Consider the following 14,799-nt stretch of genomic DNA (forward strand, 5'->3'; position numbering starts at 1 on the left):
GCCACACCTCACTATTAGGGGTCTTGACCCCTTTTTGCCTTCAAAGCTGCTTTACTTCTTGGCAGATTCCAGAAGATGCAGGAAACAGAAACTTTGGTTCATATTGACATGCAGCAGCCTGAAAGGATGTATCCATGGTTTCGTTATTTGACAGGACTAAATTCTGACCTGACTATCTGAATGTCGCAGCAGAAATCAAGACTCATCATGCCAGGGGACTTTTTTCGAATCTTGACCATGCCTAAATGAGTTCCTGCCATGTGATTGGCTGATTATTAGATATATTAGGTAAAACAAATATCTGAAGAGGGAGGGGACTGTATATTCCAATAACCCATGTATGTCTATATCAGTGCTACTTTCAAATCTCAGGTTTGTATAATAAGAATACCTGAAAATATGCACTTAATACTCAGTTAAACGTGTCACAGTTTTAGAAACAATTTTAAAAGGAAAACACAATAAAAGGCAGGAGAGGCAGTTATTTATTAATAATATGTACAATTATAGTAATGTCCAGATAATACAGTGACAAAGTCAAAGTTTGATTATTGGCTCCTACTCAATAAGACGTGCTTTTACTTCTCAACTTCTCTTAATCTCAGGTTGTTTTGGATTCATGTAACTGTCTCAGTATCCTCTGTTAATAAGTGTATTTGAGGCACACAGGAAGAACAGGAATAAAATAAGTGTGTAAAATTGGAAAAATTGGAAAAAAACTGGGTGAAGACAGTGACTGCGTGACGTTCTGAAACAGATGAAAATCAGTTGATATCTTCATTGAGCTCAATCATCTGTTCATCGGTGAATGTTTTTCCTTCTTTCTTACTTTCTTTATGTAAATGGACTCAGGTGGTTCCGCCTTCACGTCACCACTGCTGAGATGCGTGTGGTAAAGAGACCGAAACAACAAAGAAAAATGAGTCTGAAGTGTATTTCGAGCAAAGTCATAAGACGAAAATATCGGGTAACATTCGCTCCACTGCTTAACACGAGAAGCAGTATGTCTCATGATAAGCATGTGTGAGAATGAGTGCGTCAGATAGTGTTGATGGGATTTGTGTTTTCGGCTGAACAGCTGAATATTCGGCTGTATTTGGTCATATTTTGACCTGTTATGTGCATGTGTGTGTTGCACTGTGGCCTTGCTGCTGTGCACTTTCATCGGCGGTAGGTAGTGTGGGCATGTGTTTAGGTCTTGTTATCTTATCCTGCATACAATACATATATGTGTGTGTGTGTGTGTGTGTGTGTGTGTGTGTGTAAGCTCATATCTAAGTCATATATATTATGTACAGTATAATGTTGCGGTTCGTCTGTGGAATCTTACATACAGTGAGAGTACAGGGTGCAAACTGTGTCCCAAGATAAGAGCGGTGTCTGTTGGACGTGTGTGGTTCGCTGTTTATGTGCATGGCTCAGTTCCAGATCTTGAGGAAGCTGTCCCAGGACCCGGTGCACACCGCCATGCCGTCATCCGTCACGCCCAGACAGCTCACGCGATTGTCATGGCCTGCCAGGACTCCTGCGGGAGGGCCGAAAAAAACCCAAAAGCCAACTTGTCATTGTGCAATGCACTTCTTCAAAAATCAAACAGCGAGCATACTGTTAACTTAAGATCGATGCTACGGTTTGTATCCCCCCGTTTCTTAAGTGTGCAGACATAAAGATTTTGTTTTTCAAAAGGAATCTTTAAAATCTAAATGTGACCTCATTTTTATCTATTTATTTTTGATGCAATCAGCGGCCAAACAGACTCACGATGTTCTTTCTACAATGGAAACTAATCATTGTTTGGAAAGTTTGTCCCAACACTTGTCCTAAAATTCCTGCTACTGTAATGACTGTGCTGCTCTTCCATCACTGAAGTTACTTTCAATTCTTTTTATGCTTTCATATCTTTTTTTTGTCTGTGGTAGGATGAACTTCTGATCCACCAGCATGTGTGCGCCATACGGATGATCTGATATCAGATCGTGTGCAGTATACACTCTAGATCTGCTTCCTGCAATATATATCGCTACTTCCTGAAGTAAATAATTATACTTCCTGTGGTACAGTACTGTCCTAATAATGCCTTGACCTTGTAGTAATACAGACAAAAGGGCCTCTGAAGGACTTGTTTCTATTAATTTTCAAAGCTTAAGTTAAGTTTAGCCATTTCTGAATCTGTGAAAAAGGCATAATTTTCACTTATTTAAATGATTTAAGGTTATTCTCTGCTTTTGATCTTCTTAAATGTGTTTTGATTAGCAGTACACAGTAGTACACATGACACATCTTGTATAAAATACTTTAGTTGCTGACCTGGCAACAGAGAAAAATGAGAAGTAAAATAGTGATTGTTTCCATAGACGCATGCAAAAATAAAAAGTCGTGACCAGAGTTATTACAGTTTAGCATTTTAGAATTAGTTTTTATTGTTATTTCATTTTGAGTTTTTGTTTTTTATTCAGTTTAGTTTGTTAGTTTCATGGGGGGATTTTTGTGTTTGGTTTTATTGTTTGAAAATGTTTCGTTTTAGTTTAGTTCTTTTTGTTTTAGGGTCCTTTTTAATTACTATTGTAGGGAGGACATATGTCAGAGGTAAAACCAGTAATGTTTTTTTACATGTAGTTTTAGTTTTAGTTGAATTTTAGTTAGCTATAATAACCTTGATCTTGATACATGGCATGCAGCTTAATTTCCTCAAAAACAAACAAACCCCAAAACACAAATAAAGAATTACATTTTTTTGCAACGACAAGGCAGTTTTAGTCGCACTATATTTTTTATTCAGATTGTGTTTTCTATGTTTTTGATTGAACTCTTACAGCTGAAGCTCAGATAGGAGTTTGGTGGAAAGAGGCTCTAACCAGAAAAAATAAAAATTACAAGCAATTTGTTGTTTCTGTCCTTTAAATCATTGTTATCAGCAGTACTTGAATACCAAGCTCCCCTCTCATTTAAACTGAACATTGTATAAACCTATTTGTTGTTTCAGGCATCAGAAAACTGCACACCTACATACAATCATCCCTCTGCAGTGCAAAAATGAATCACTAAACTAAGCTTTTATTTTAGCGGCGAAAAATCAAAAGAAGGAATACTACAAAAACACATGTTGTGTAATTGATAGATAATCACTTAGCTTGAAGATGAACCTTCCCTTTTCTCTGTTCTCTCGCTTGCTCCACCCACCTGCTCTGTCTCCTTTCATGGCATCCCATATGTTGCAGTTGAAGTCGTCATAACCAGCCAGCAGCAAGCGCCCGGAGCGGGAGAAAGCCACAGAGGTGATGCCACAGATGATGTTGTCATGGCAGTAGAGGCCTAGCTCCTGGTCTGCGCGGAGGTCAAACAGCCTGCAGGTGGCATCGTCAGAGCCTGTGGCAAAGGCGCTGCCATTGGGAAAGAACTGGGGAGGAGAAAGTGAGGATGACTCTTTTATTTATTATTTCTTTATTTATATTTTTAATTATAAATAAATATAGTTACAACATAAGCTGCTATAGAGAGTTCCTGCCTTTCTTAAATCCCTTAATAAGACAGAAAACTGAATGCGATCAGTGCTTTAACACCGAATCTGTCCACCTGCCACACTGTCAGATGGCCTGTGCCATCAACCCAGACTCCCAACCGGAGATCGTCTCCTGAGATGATCAGGATGTTCAGATATGGTGTTAATTGATAATCTTGTTAATCCTGCAGCGCGCTTCCCATTTAAATCCCTCCCAAAGCTGGTGGCTGGAGACAGTGTGTGACGTCACCAAGACAAATCCTGGAGCTGATGCTGCTGATGACGTGTTAGACAGTACGCAGGAGCGCCAGAGTGCCACTTAAGGCCACAGATTAGCTTATAACGGTGCCAGGAATTCAGAAACTCATGTGTCTGAGAATAAACGTCTAAAATGGTGTCTCAAGCATACCAACTCCATCCAGTTTCTTTAATCCATGATGTGGGATTAAAGAAAAAGCCTACATGTTATGCTCCTGCTGACCTTGTGTGTGTTGTGGGGGTTTCTCATCCCCACACCTTAAACCTTAAATGTAGTAAATTGGAATAAAAGTCCTGTTGTCTTTTAAAACTCTAAACTGCATTTTAAGATGCTGCTTTTGAGCGACCTTCCAATACTACATTTCCCACAATGCAACTCGAAAGCATCTTTCATCTTTCATTAGGTCTCCACTGCCTGTCACATCAGTGATGCAGCTTCATAAAACTCCACGGCCAGAGCACTCCTTCGAAACAAGAGCTCTAAACTGCACTTGTAAAATATATAATCCGCGATTTTAAGAAGAATAAAAGCAGTTGGGCCTACAAGGGCACCCGGTCCCTGAGGACACTCACACAGACAGCGTTGATGTCCGATTCGTGGCCCGTGAAGGTCTGCCGGCACATGCTGTCCCTGATGTCCCACAGTTTGATTGAAGCGTCGCAGGCTCCCGACACGAAGGTGTGCTGGTCGGGCGAAAGGGACAGACTCATGACATCACCGGTGTGGCCCGAGAAAACTGTGGTCTGCTGACTCGTCTCGATATCCCACAGTGCACTGGGCAAAAAAAGCAACGACAACAACAACAACAACAAAAAAGCACAGGGTTAGTGATTGGAAAACAGGAAAACGATGCTTAGGCTGCACATGTGTGTGTTGATCTGTGTGACTCACCATGTGGTGTCTCCTGAGCTCGTGATGATTTGATTGTCATCAATGAAACGGCAACATGACAGGTAACCTGAGAGAACGGAACGCACAAACACGCGGATGATGTCAGTGACACTTGATGACGCATTTTACATTACATTACTACTGTATAGGAGAAGAATGTAAAAAGTAAATATGACCATAAATTTATTGTGAGCTACATGTTGTCTCTGCTCCACTACAACTACTCATTCGTTTAGATATTTTATGATATATTTTGTTGACATATTTTACATGATTACTACTTTAAAGCCTTCTTTTTCAAGCGTCTTTTTGGGATCATTTTTTTAATTTCTTTGAAGCTGCAATGATAGATGGATTGACACATCAGCAAAGTTTGCAGATGACCAGGATTTTGGAGCCATTGGAGACCTTTGACCTTACTTATAGTGTAGGTATTAAATTATTATTTTTAAAATATTGGAGTATTGGCCTTCCCAAAACCTCGATCTAAACCTTTGTGGACTATGTTATTTTTTTTTAATTAGTCCTTTATTTATCCAGGTAAAAATCTCATTGAGATTAAAAAATCTAATTTTCAAGAGAGACCTGTATCACATAAGTACAAAACATTCAAAACAAATACAATATCCTGCACAAACATTTGAAAAATATGCAATAACAGATCATTTAAGAGCGAAGGAAAAACCTCCAGTTTAAATGAACTTTACCAATTCTGCCAAGGAGAGTGCTAAAATATCCGGGCAGAATTATGCCAGAAGCTTGTTGGTGGCTACAAAAAGCGTCTGGCCGAGTTGTAACTTGCTAAAAGACATTTAACCAAATATTAGCAAGTGGTGTTGTGTACACTGGATTATAGAAACCCCAAAATAAAATCAAAGTTTTGCACTCAATTCTTATTTTTAAGTCATTAAAAATGTCTGCTGTAAAAAAAAATGAATTAAAAAAGATTAATTTTTTAATTAATCTTTTTTAATTAAAAAAGGTAAAAGAACAGTTCAATGAACTCATAAAAATCTCGAAACTTCATGCCCACAAGTGCAAGAAACCGTAAGTTTAAAGTTGTGTACGTAGTGTAGTTCTAAGATGCCTTTTATTAGTGTGTGAGTAAGCCGGGTGTGCTCATGAAACACACGTGTGTACTCTTTCCATGAGCAAACACGTGGGCATGTGGCATGTTTGCATCCTGCATCTGTGGTCATAATAATCTATCCACGACTGCAATAAAAAGAAGCTTTTCCATAGGTTCAAGAGGAAAGATCTGTTTGCATGTGGTGCCTGTATGTCTGGGTGTCTGTGCCAGTCCTGCTGTTGTATTCTATTTATTACTTCTGATTTCCCACACTGTCAAACTCTTCTCGTCATTATTTCCATCATTATCAGGCTGATTCTTGTAACCTTCTTACCTGCCTTCTTTAAGCCAATCAGACTCTTATCTATTCTTTAAATGTGGCTTATTATGCTTTTCACTGTTCCTTTGTTATATACATATAATTACATAACATATAAACATAGAATTATATCATTTCATATTAAAGATGAACAGACTTTCAAAAAAATAAAAAACTCAATGCCCTGTTTCAGACACTTTTTTCTATTCTTGTCTTGTGTATGATGTCAGTGAAGAGGGAAAAAGTTCTGGATTCAAGCACAGCAGCCCCACCCACCTGCTGTTCAAACTGAAGAGGCAGCCAATCAGAAGACAGCTGGCTTTAAAGCAGGAAGAAGGCTGCTAAAATTCTCGGCTTCAGACAGTGGATGAGCTGAGAAGTGCCAGGATAAATGAGGCTTATTTTGAACTGTAAATTGTGCAAAGCTGCTCTAGAAGGAGTAAAAATATGGAGGGTTTTTTGGAGATTGGTTGCTTTTTTACTCATTTTCAGTCCTGTACCTGACCACTTTCAGAGGAATGTTTTTATCTGCCCTGTAACACTGGCCTAATCATTCAAAGAAGAAAAGGGCATTTAACTCAAGGGATGAACCAGTGTTGTGTCAACACATAACATTAATCCCTCTACTGTTCACTGAAGCCTTGTCTGAATGGTCTCAGTGGAAGGGTGGCTGCCAAGAAGAGGTATCCCAAACAGGTCTTTACACAAGACGTGGACTGAAAAGCAGTGGCAACACATCTTATGAAGTGATGGATTAAAATTAGAAATCTTTTGGTTCAATACATTCCAAGGAGTTCAAGAGAGAGGTACATCAGTGAGTATATACGACCATCTGTAAAGCATGGTGGAGGCTGTGATGGTTTGGGATGACATTTCAGCCAGTGGTGTTGGGGAAACTTGATTAAAATTATGAATGCAGAAAAGTACCACCAGATTTTGATCCACCATGCAATACCTTCTGGCAAGCATCTGATTATCCAATTAGCAAATGCTTCCTTTTTCAGCATGACAGTGGCCCTAAACACATTGTCAGTGCAGTAAAGGCATTGACAATGGGTAGAACTGGGTAGAACAAACACATCTTTAGATCGCTGTCAGTCACGGATCGGCCTCCCCAGAGCCTGGACCGCAACATTATTGAAGCAGTGAAGGATCATTGTGACAGAAAATGGAACAAAAGGCAGAAACATTCAAAGAAGAGCATTGGAAAGTTCTTCAAGAAGCTACTATTCCTGACGACGTCTTGAAGAAAATACAATCAAACTGCCTAAAAGAGTTCAGAATATGCTAAAGAATAAAGGCAGTCATACCAAATTTGGACTTTCAAGCTCGTTACAATTGTGCAAACCTAGTTTTTGCTAACATACTGTATTTACATGTATGTTTGCACCTTTCAATAAATCATCTACTTCACGTTTTTCTTGAAAATATAAAATCAAAAATAAAATGTATAAATCAACTGTATGTTTTGATTTTGTTTAACAGAAATCGAAAACTCTACAAGTACTAAATGTGTGTTCTGCTACTACTCGTCGTGGCACTAGCCATCTAAAACAAAGTATAGATTGTGTAAATGTAATAACATACAGAAGTTATAGTGTCACAAATCAGAGTCACACAGACAGGAGTTAATATCTCAGCTCATTAAGACTGCAACTAATTAACCATGTAAATGAAGTCTTCATTGTTTAGAGGTTTGGGAGTGGAGCTTTCCCACGGGGGCGTACGCTCGTCTGAAACATCTCATCAGTTTTACTCATGAGAGGATTTTTAACATAGTTAGCTTAGGGCGCCATGTTCTCTCACCTGTATGGCCAGGTAGTTCCCTGCTGACCCTGACATTGCCCTCGCGTGTCTTCAAGCAGTAGATTGAGCAAATGTTGTCGAGGCCTCCGCAGGCCACGTAGTTCCCCGAGGGAGCGTACGCACAGGTCATTACCCAGGAGGAGCGCAGGGGGATGGCGTGTATCTAAGAAAAGAGAGGTAGTTTAAAGAGCATAAAATGGGCAGATATTAACACTGTGAAACCACACACGACGATGCCACTGTGACTCTTACAATCAGTCACAGTAACACTGAGAAAGAAGCCATTATGGAAAGTCAGCAGCACTTCTACAAGAGGAAGACGTCAGTCCACTTTCATTTCAAGTTCAGACAAGTCTTCCAGCTGGAGACGTGCCGTGGTTTTTGTTTGTCTTTTTAGTGATTTTACCTTGTTAGTTGTGTAGCTGTCCCAGACAATCAGTTTTCCATCTTGTGAGGCACTAACCAGAAGCCTGCAGACACAAAAGGGGGAAAAAAAAAAAAAAACAGAAAATTTTTGAATAATACAGGATCTCTTTAATTTTGGCATTTGAGTCCTGTTATCACACTGTGCTCCAAACCTGTTGAAACATGCTTTTCCTGTCAAAACACTGCAGCCTGAGATGATTCTGTGAGTTCAAGGTGAAGAATCAGTCGTTTTAATGTTTGCCTCAGCCAGAAATGTTCATGGTTAATGCCTGAAGTCAGCAAATGATTTCACAGAACTAAAATTAAAATGCTTGTCATGCTTGTGCTTTTGTATCGTGCCGCTTTGAGCTAAATGCTAACGTGAGCCTGCTAACAAGCCCACTATGACTGTTTGGCTTGTTCATTCAGCATTTACTAATTAGCGCTGGCAATTTGCATGTGTGAGTGGAAAATCAAGCATTACATCTTCACCAAACGTGCTACAGTTCATCCCGAGCAGGTATGTCCCATGTGTCATTACAATCCACTAAATAGCTGTCGAAGCATTTGTTGAATCGTGAAAGACAAAGACTGCAGCATATTTTCACACCATTACAGACAGGAATTATTTATTATAGGACTTATATCTTTTTCTCCTTTGGAAAACTGGGTAATGCAGTAGTCTAAAAGCTCCATCACACAGCCAATGAACTGAAATTAATTCCCAGGATGGACACAGGTGGCCTAAAGCCTATTTACACCACTTGCAAATTTTCTGTGGGTCAGATGTGATCCATATGAGGTGGATCTGTGGCTCAACTGAGGTGAGGAGACTCACATTGAGTCAGCTCCATCGGTAAAGGCTAAATACACAGAAAAATTCAGGCGAAATTTAGGTCAAACATTTATTTGTATCCGCCTTTTTCTATTCTAGCTAATATAGATAGGAAGTGGCTACCTGAAGTGGCTTTGATGGCCGATTACACTCAACCATTTTAGGTGGAACTTTAATCTATAGTATACAAAGAAAAATTAAACCAAGAAGCAGTCAAAAGCATTAGAAATAGTATAGACTCACCTAGAGTCTGTACCCCAGTGCATGGCATAGATCTTGGCCAGGTGGCCACGGAGGGTGCGTCTTGTCCGCATCTGGATCCGCCCCACAGGATCCAGACCAGCAGTTATCTAAGTTAGTAAAGTTAGCAAGTTAGCACTCTTTTGATCATTCGCTGGGTGTGTGATAAAAGGTTTGGCAGAGTTTTGCTAAAGAGTAACAGTACAGTGGCTATCAGACACCGAAGGCAAGACCGGGACAGAAATAACTAATATCACATGTCAAATATGACAATATGAATAATGCATCTGTAAAAATAAATTCAGAAATTATTGATAATTTATACTACTGCTGGTTCAACAAATGGCCGTCATCTATTATTTCTAAATTGTGCTACAAAAAGAAAAGGTCACTCCTCTGTGCAGGTGAAACCTGGAGACATGTTGAGAGTAGCAGGGATGGATATTTTGTCCTGTAGAGTAACATTTGATCAAAAACAATTTAAAAAAATAGCTTTCCTGCTTTCTCCACTGTGCCCAATATCATGTTATTAAGTATATAGGTCCATATTGACGCCAGGTTAACCCATCCCCGTGTGGCTGACATACATCTTACACATTCAGTTGCTCTCACCTGTGTCAGGGTTGAATCTCCACATGCTTTCCTGGCGTCCTAATGGTTATGAAGTCACAGGGAAGGAAAAAAGAGGACACTGCTAGTAAATAACAAATTTCCAGTATTTTATTCAATGGTAAAACTGTTCACAGCAGACACACATCACTCACTCGTATCTGGTTCCGAAGCTGCTCGGCCTCCTGACGAAGCTGTTCCAGCTCACTCATTTTGAAACTGTCCGAGGTGTCACCTGCTGGATGGGGCACGACTTTAAATATCACACTCTATTATCAAATAAATCTAAATGAAATGAATATCAGTGCATATCAAGATCTTTTGGGATTATCATATTTTTATACTTCCTAACCTACTAATCCAGAGGTCTACTTTCATCAATAATTGAACGCTACTTGCATTTGGGGAAATAAAATAATTAAATAAAATCCCAATTTTAATCTCTGAGGTTTACTGAACCCACAGTGAGGGGAAAAAAATACAACTTGTAATCTGTTTATGGCTGTACAACCACCCATCCTGGTTTAACTGAGGAGAATAATCTGCAATGACTAAGCTGCTATCAAAAAGCCGGCATTGCTACCAGGCACCAGATAGTGAGTGAATGCTCACTATCTGGTGCCTGGTAGCAATGCTCATACAAGTCCAACTTTGCACTAATACAGGACGGAGCAATCCTTCATTTGAGCCGCTGACTGTGTTTAAACAAACACTTCACGCTGAAGAACACGGGAGTCCCTAATTTCTTAAATTACACAGGTACACAAAAACTGTTCATCTCCATGTTGTGCTTTCCAGCGGCGTGCACTACAGTATTTCCTGTTCCTCATGGGAAAACAGTTGCACATTCAAATATTCTCCCAAACAGGTGGCCAATAGATTTGCATATGTGAAGCTATTCAAATTCAAGATAAAAAACCCCCACAGATAGCATGCATACAGTAGCCTACACTGTGCAAGGAAGAGCAATTAGCTACAGTAGACCACTGTTCCCTGGAGGGACCTGCGACCAGATGGATCACACAGCACTAATGGAAGCCAAAAGGGGTGCATCGTGGGTCTCAGTCTCCTGGCACAGCTGCTCATTTAGCCAATCAGGAGAATAGATGCTGCAGGAGAGGAGGATGAGGAGGAGGGAGGTAGAGAAGGGGGTGTGGGGAGGGGGATCATATATCAGGCCATGGGTCCTGCCAGATGCTCAGATGCATGTTTTTGCTGCTTCTGAGCATCAACTGGCGGACACGCAGATTTGTGCTGAAGTCAGTGGGTAAAGAGTAGCAGAGAGTGAGGACACACATATCACACTGCCGCACTGATGATGCATGGCCTAGCAGCGACACGACCCTTGCTGCTAGGCCATGCTCTTTATAAAAGGTTAATATGGCAGGTCCTCGGTGTCCCCAGCACTTCTGGCACTCCACCAACCTCCGAGAGCATGTGATAGAACAAAAACGCAAAGATGCCAGGAGTGCCTGGCCCCACCCCTTTGATTGCACATCTGATGTGGAGGTGCTCTAACACGGCATGGCTAAAATCTGCCTCCAACCACTGCATGCCGGGCAGAGTGGATGTTTGATGGCAGAGGATGTGAACGCATGGCCTAAGAGCCTCCACAATGAAATACAGTCAGCACTGAGGAGAAAGAGGGTACAGGCCAGTCTCAAAGGATGCACTCGAGAGAGATTTTTATTTCACTGTCTAGATTTAGAGATTTACATAATTCAAAAAAGGCCCTACCCTAGCTACATCACCTCACATATTGATCAGCACAGTCATAAAGGCCTTCGTCACATCTCATTTTAGACACCGAGCTCCTAAAATTGCGGATGTAGCTAATCGTATTTGGTCAAAATGATGCCATACGCACACCATCACCCAGCCACACACACAGGCTGACCTATCTGCTGTCACAGCGTTTGGATAATGGGTGGCTACCTGTTAATTCTCCCGATGATTTTCCTGCCCTTTTTTCCTCCCCCTGCTGCAAAGGAAAATAAAAAAAGAAAGAAAGAAAAACTGAAAGCAACGTCCCCCCCTCAAAAAAAAAAAAGGAAAAAAGGACAAATCCCGCGGAGGATTTAACTACAAGTCTTTTTCAGTCATTAAAAATCAAGTTCACGGGAGATCCACTTTAAAAGTTCCGTGTGTCACGATCAGCCTGTTTCCAAACCCTTCAGTAAACAGGCAACCGGAGGAGGGCTGCACACATTTCCATTTCTCTGCTTTAGCGGAGCTCCTGAGGAAAAAACACACACACAAGATGATATCTGCTGCTGCCGAGCTGCTGTTTCCTCTCCGGATCGTTTCCACTTTTCACACACGACAACCTAACAAAAACATCTTCGTCCAATACGGCGTAAACAGACGGAATTGGCCCCAGCTCTTTCCCCGGCCCGCATCAGGGATCGTCCATTAAACACTATTCTCAGTCCGTTTTACTCCGAGTCTTCGTGACGTTATCCTCGTTTCCTTCCTCTCTTTGGTTTCCTCCTCCCTCTGCCGATACTTCATCAGGATAGACGCCTCCAAGTCGGCAGTGAATTACAGAGTAAAATCCGGAAAGTGCATCGAATATAAATTGTCAGTAAATTGATTAATTTAAATTTAAAAAAGGACGAAGAAGCGTTTAGAATTCCAGCCTTCACGCTAGATTTTGTGTTTTCCTCTTGCAGACAGTAACCAGAGGCGGCCCTCACCGCTTGGGCAGTATCCACACGGTTCCTGTTTTTTTCTTTTTTTCTTTTCTTTGCTGAATATAATCATTCAGTAACAGGGTGCCGGATCACGCGGTGAGCGCTTGCAGGATCCTCAAATCCGGGCATGAAGAAGTCAACCACACCCATCTTTTAAATACACGTAAATCCAATGCCCCCCGCCTCCTCCTTCCTGTGCAGACCACTACTCGGGGGATCCTGTGCTCACATGGACAGTTATTGTCTCACCAGACACAGGTTGATTACATTTATAAAAATCTACAGCATATGATTGATGGATTTTCAGGCGTTTTACAGAAAATATGAAAAGTCTAATTTCACGTGACATTGAGACGATTTCAGTGAGATGAAGATATTGCAATGCATTTTTGGGAAAAAAAAAAAAGAAAGAAGAAGATTTAGCAGATTTAAACAATCACTGAATCACGTGGGAGCTGGACTAGTACTCGGATCTATCCCATAAATCTATGAGTGCACCAAACTGAGGATGTGTCCGTAAAGCCCCTCTCCTCTGATAAACATGTCCTGTTTATCGTGCTGTTTCCTGACGAGCATTACTGCTTCAGCTGGATGTTTGACCTTCACCGTGCAGGATGATATGTGTGCAGAGTTTTCCCACCTTTGTCCCCTGATGAATACACAAACATGAATCTATGATATTACAGCTTAGTGGGATCAAGAATGACTGTAATCAGTCAACCCTCACAAGGGAACTTTTTGTGGAGAAAACTCCTTGAGAGTTTTTTTTTTTTTTGCAGAAAAATGATAAAATGAATGAAATGCAGGTTGCAGAGAAGTAACAAAAAGCTTTTAGCGCTAAGTGTGGATTTTCTTAGTTAAAGTAATCGCATTTCTTCGAATTTACTTCTGAAATATTTAAGATCTTAAGCAAATGTTGAAAGTATTACACTTAAAATAACACAATATTAATATTAATGCAATATTATGTCATGAAGGGCCAAACCATTAGAATACATATGGTTCTGTATAAAAATCTTAAGACATCCCCACTTTCATTATATTTAGCTACAGGAAAATGGTGCAGAGATTTATTGAAGCATGTTCAAACACACATGGAAATACAATATATCAGGCAGAAACAGAGTTGAACAATTCTAACGAGCTTAAAAGTCAATATTTGATTGGACCACCTTTATTCTTCAACACAGCCTGAACTGTGCTAGGCAGCTTCTAATTTCTCTAAATAGTCTTCAGGAAGAGTTACGGTCTGGACTCTGGGGAGGCCAGTCCATGACTTATATGTGGCAGTGTGTGTTTTTCTTTCTAGGTGTGCATTTACTGCATTGGTGTGTGTTTGGGATTATTGCGATGCTGAAAAATAAAGTAGGTGGCAATATTTTTCCCATCATACTCATCCAGTTAGCTGCCCCTCTCTGAGCCTGGTTCTGCTGGAGTTTTTGCTTCCCACTGTCACAAAGTGCTTCTTCACAGGGGACTGTGTCATTATTTGGGGTTTCTCTCTAATACTGTAGGGTCATTACCTTAAATATAAAGTCCCCTGAGGCAACTGTTGGTTTGAATTTGTGCCATATAAATAAAAATGAATTAAAATAAACTGAATTATTAGATAAAACAACACAACAGCAACCTGTCCTCCAGCAACAGTTCCATTTCAGCTGTTTCCAAAGCTGTATTTCATCCGCTCTGTTTTAAAGACAGCCACAGCTGATGCATTTCTGTTTATGTATGGACACAAAATTTATCTCATATGCAGCTGCAAGACCATTTAAGACTTTAAATACAAACAGCGCTACTTTTTAATTCTTTAATACACAGTGAGCCAGTGCAAGACTGTCAACCCTGCAGTAATATGGGGTAGTTTATAGATGAGCAAGAGACTAACTCTAATATAGAGTGCATTAAAGCTGAAAATCATGCTCATACCTTCCAGACTTGACAGTTTTAAAAGAGATTTGAGTATTTATTTAGATTGTTCTGATAGGGCAACGCGTTAGCATTGTTCTCTCCAGGTAGTCCTCCTACAGTGCAAAGTCAGTGGGGTTAGGTTAAGTGGTGACTGCTTCTAAATTGCCCATAGGTGTGAATGTGAGTGTGAATGGTTTTTACCCTGCGCTTTAATAAAACTAGTTACTTTGTAAATCAGAGTTCATATTCCCATAAATTTGGACACC

General features: G+C 40.3%; 1 protein-coding gene across 2 annotated transcripts; it reads right to left on the reverse strand.

The window, feature by feature from the left end:
- Positions 1 to 473: 473 nt before the first annotated feature.
- Positions 474 to 12,761, reverse strand: gnb2 (guanine nucleotide binding protein (G protein), beta polypeptide 2). 2 transcript variants are annotated; one of them, XM_006802188.3, is made up of 10 exons: positions 11,868 to 12,761; positions 10,088 to 10,167; positions 9,936 to 9,974; positions 9,327 to 9,433; positions 8,250 to 8,313; positions 7,844 to 8,006; positions 4,650 to 4,716; positions 4,331 to 4,532; positions 3,181 to 3,397; positions 474 to 1,525 (listed from the first exon to the last, which is right to left on the reverse strand). In XM_006802188.3, the coding sequence occupies exons 2-10, from the start codon at positions 10,142 to 10,144 to the stop codon at positions 1,419 to 1,421; spliced, it is 1,023 nt and encodes a 340-aa protein (XP_006802251.1). In that variant the 5' UTR covers positions 10,145 to 10,167; positions 11,868 to 12,761; the 3' UTR covers positions 474 to 1,418. The 2 variants fall into 2 exon arrangements, with proteins under 2 accessions (XP_006802251.1, XP_006802250.1); XM_006802187.3 differs by having other exon boundaries at positions 10,088 to 10,170.
- Positions 12,762 to 14,799: the final 2,038 nt, after the last annotated feature.

Source organism: Neolamprologus brichardi, chromosome 10, assembly GCF_056152115.1.
Source record: "Neolamprologus brichardi isolate AB-2024 chromosome 10, ASM5615211v1, whole genome shotgun sequence".
Taxonomy (NCBI): domain Eukaryota; kingdom Metazoa; phylum Chordata; class Actinopteri; order Cichliformes; family Cichlidae; genus Neolamprologus; species Neolamprologus brichardi.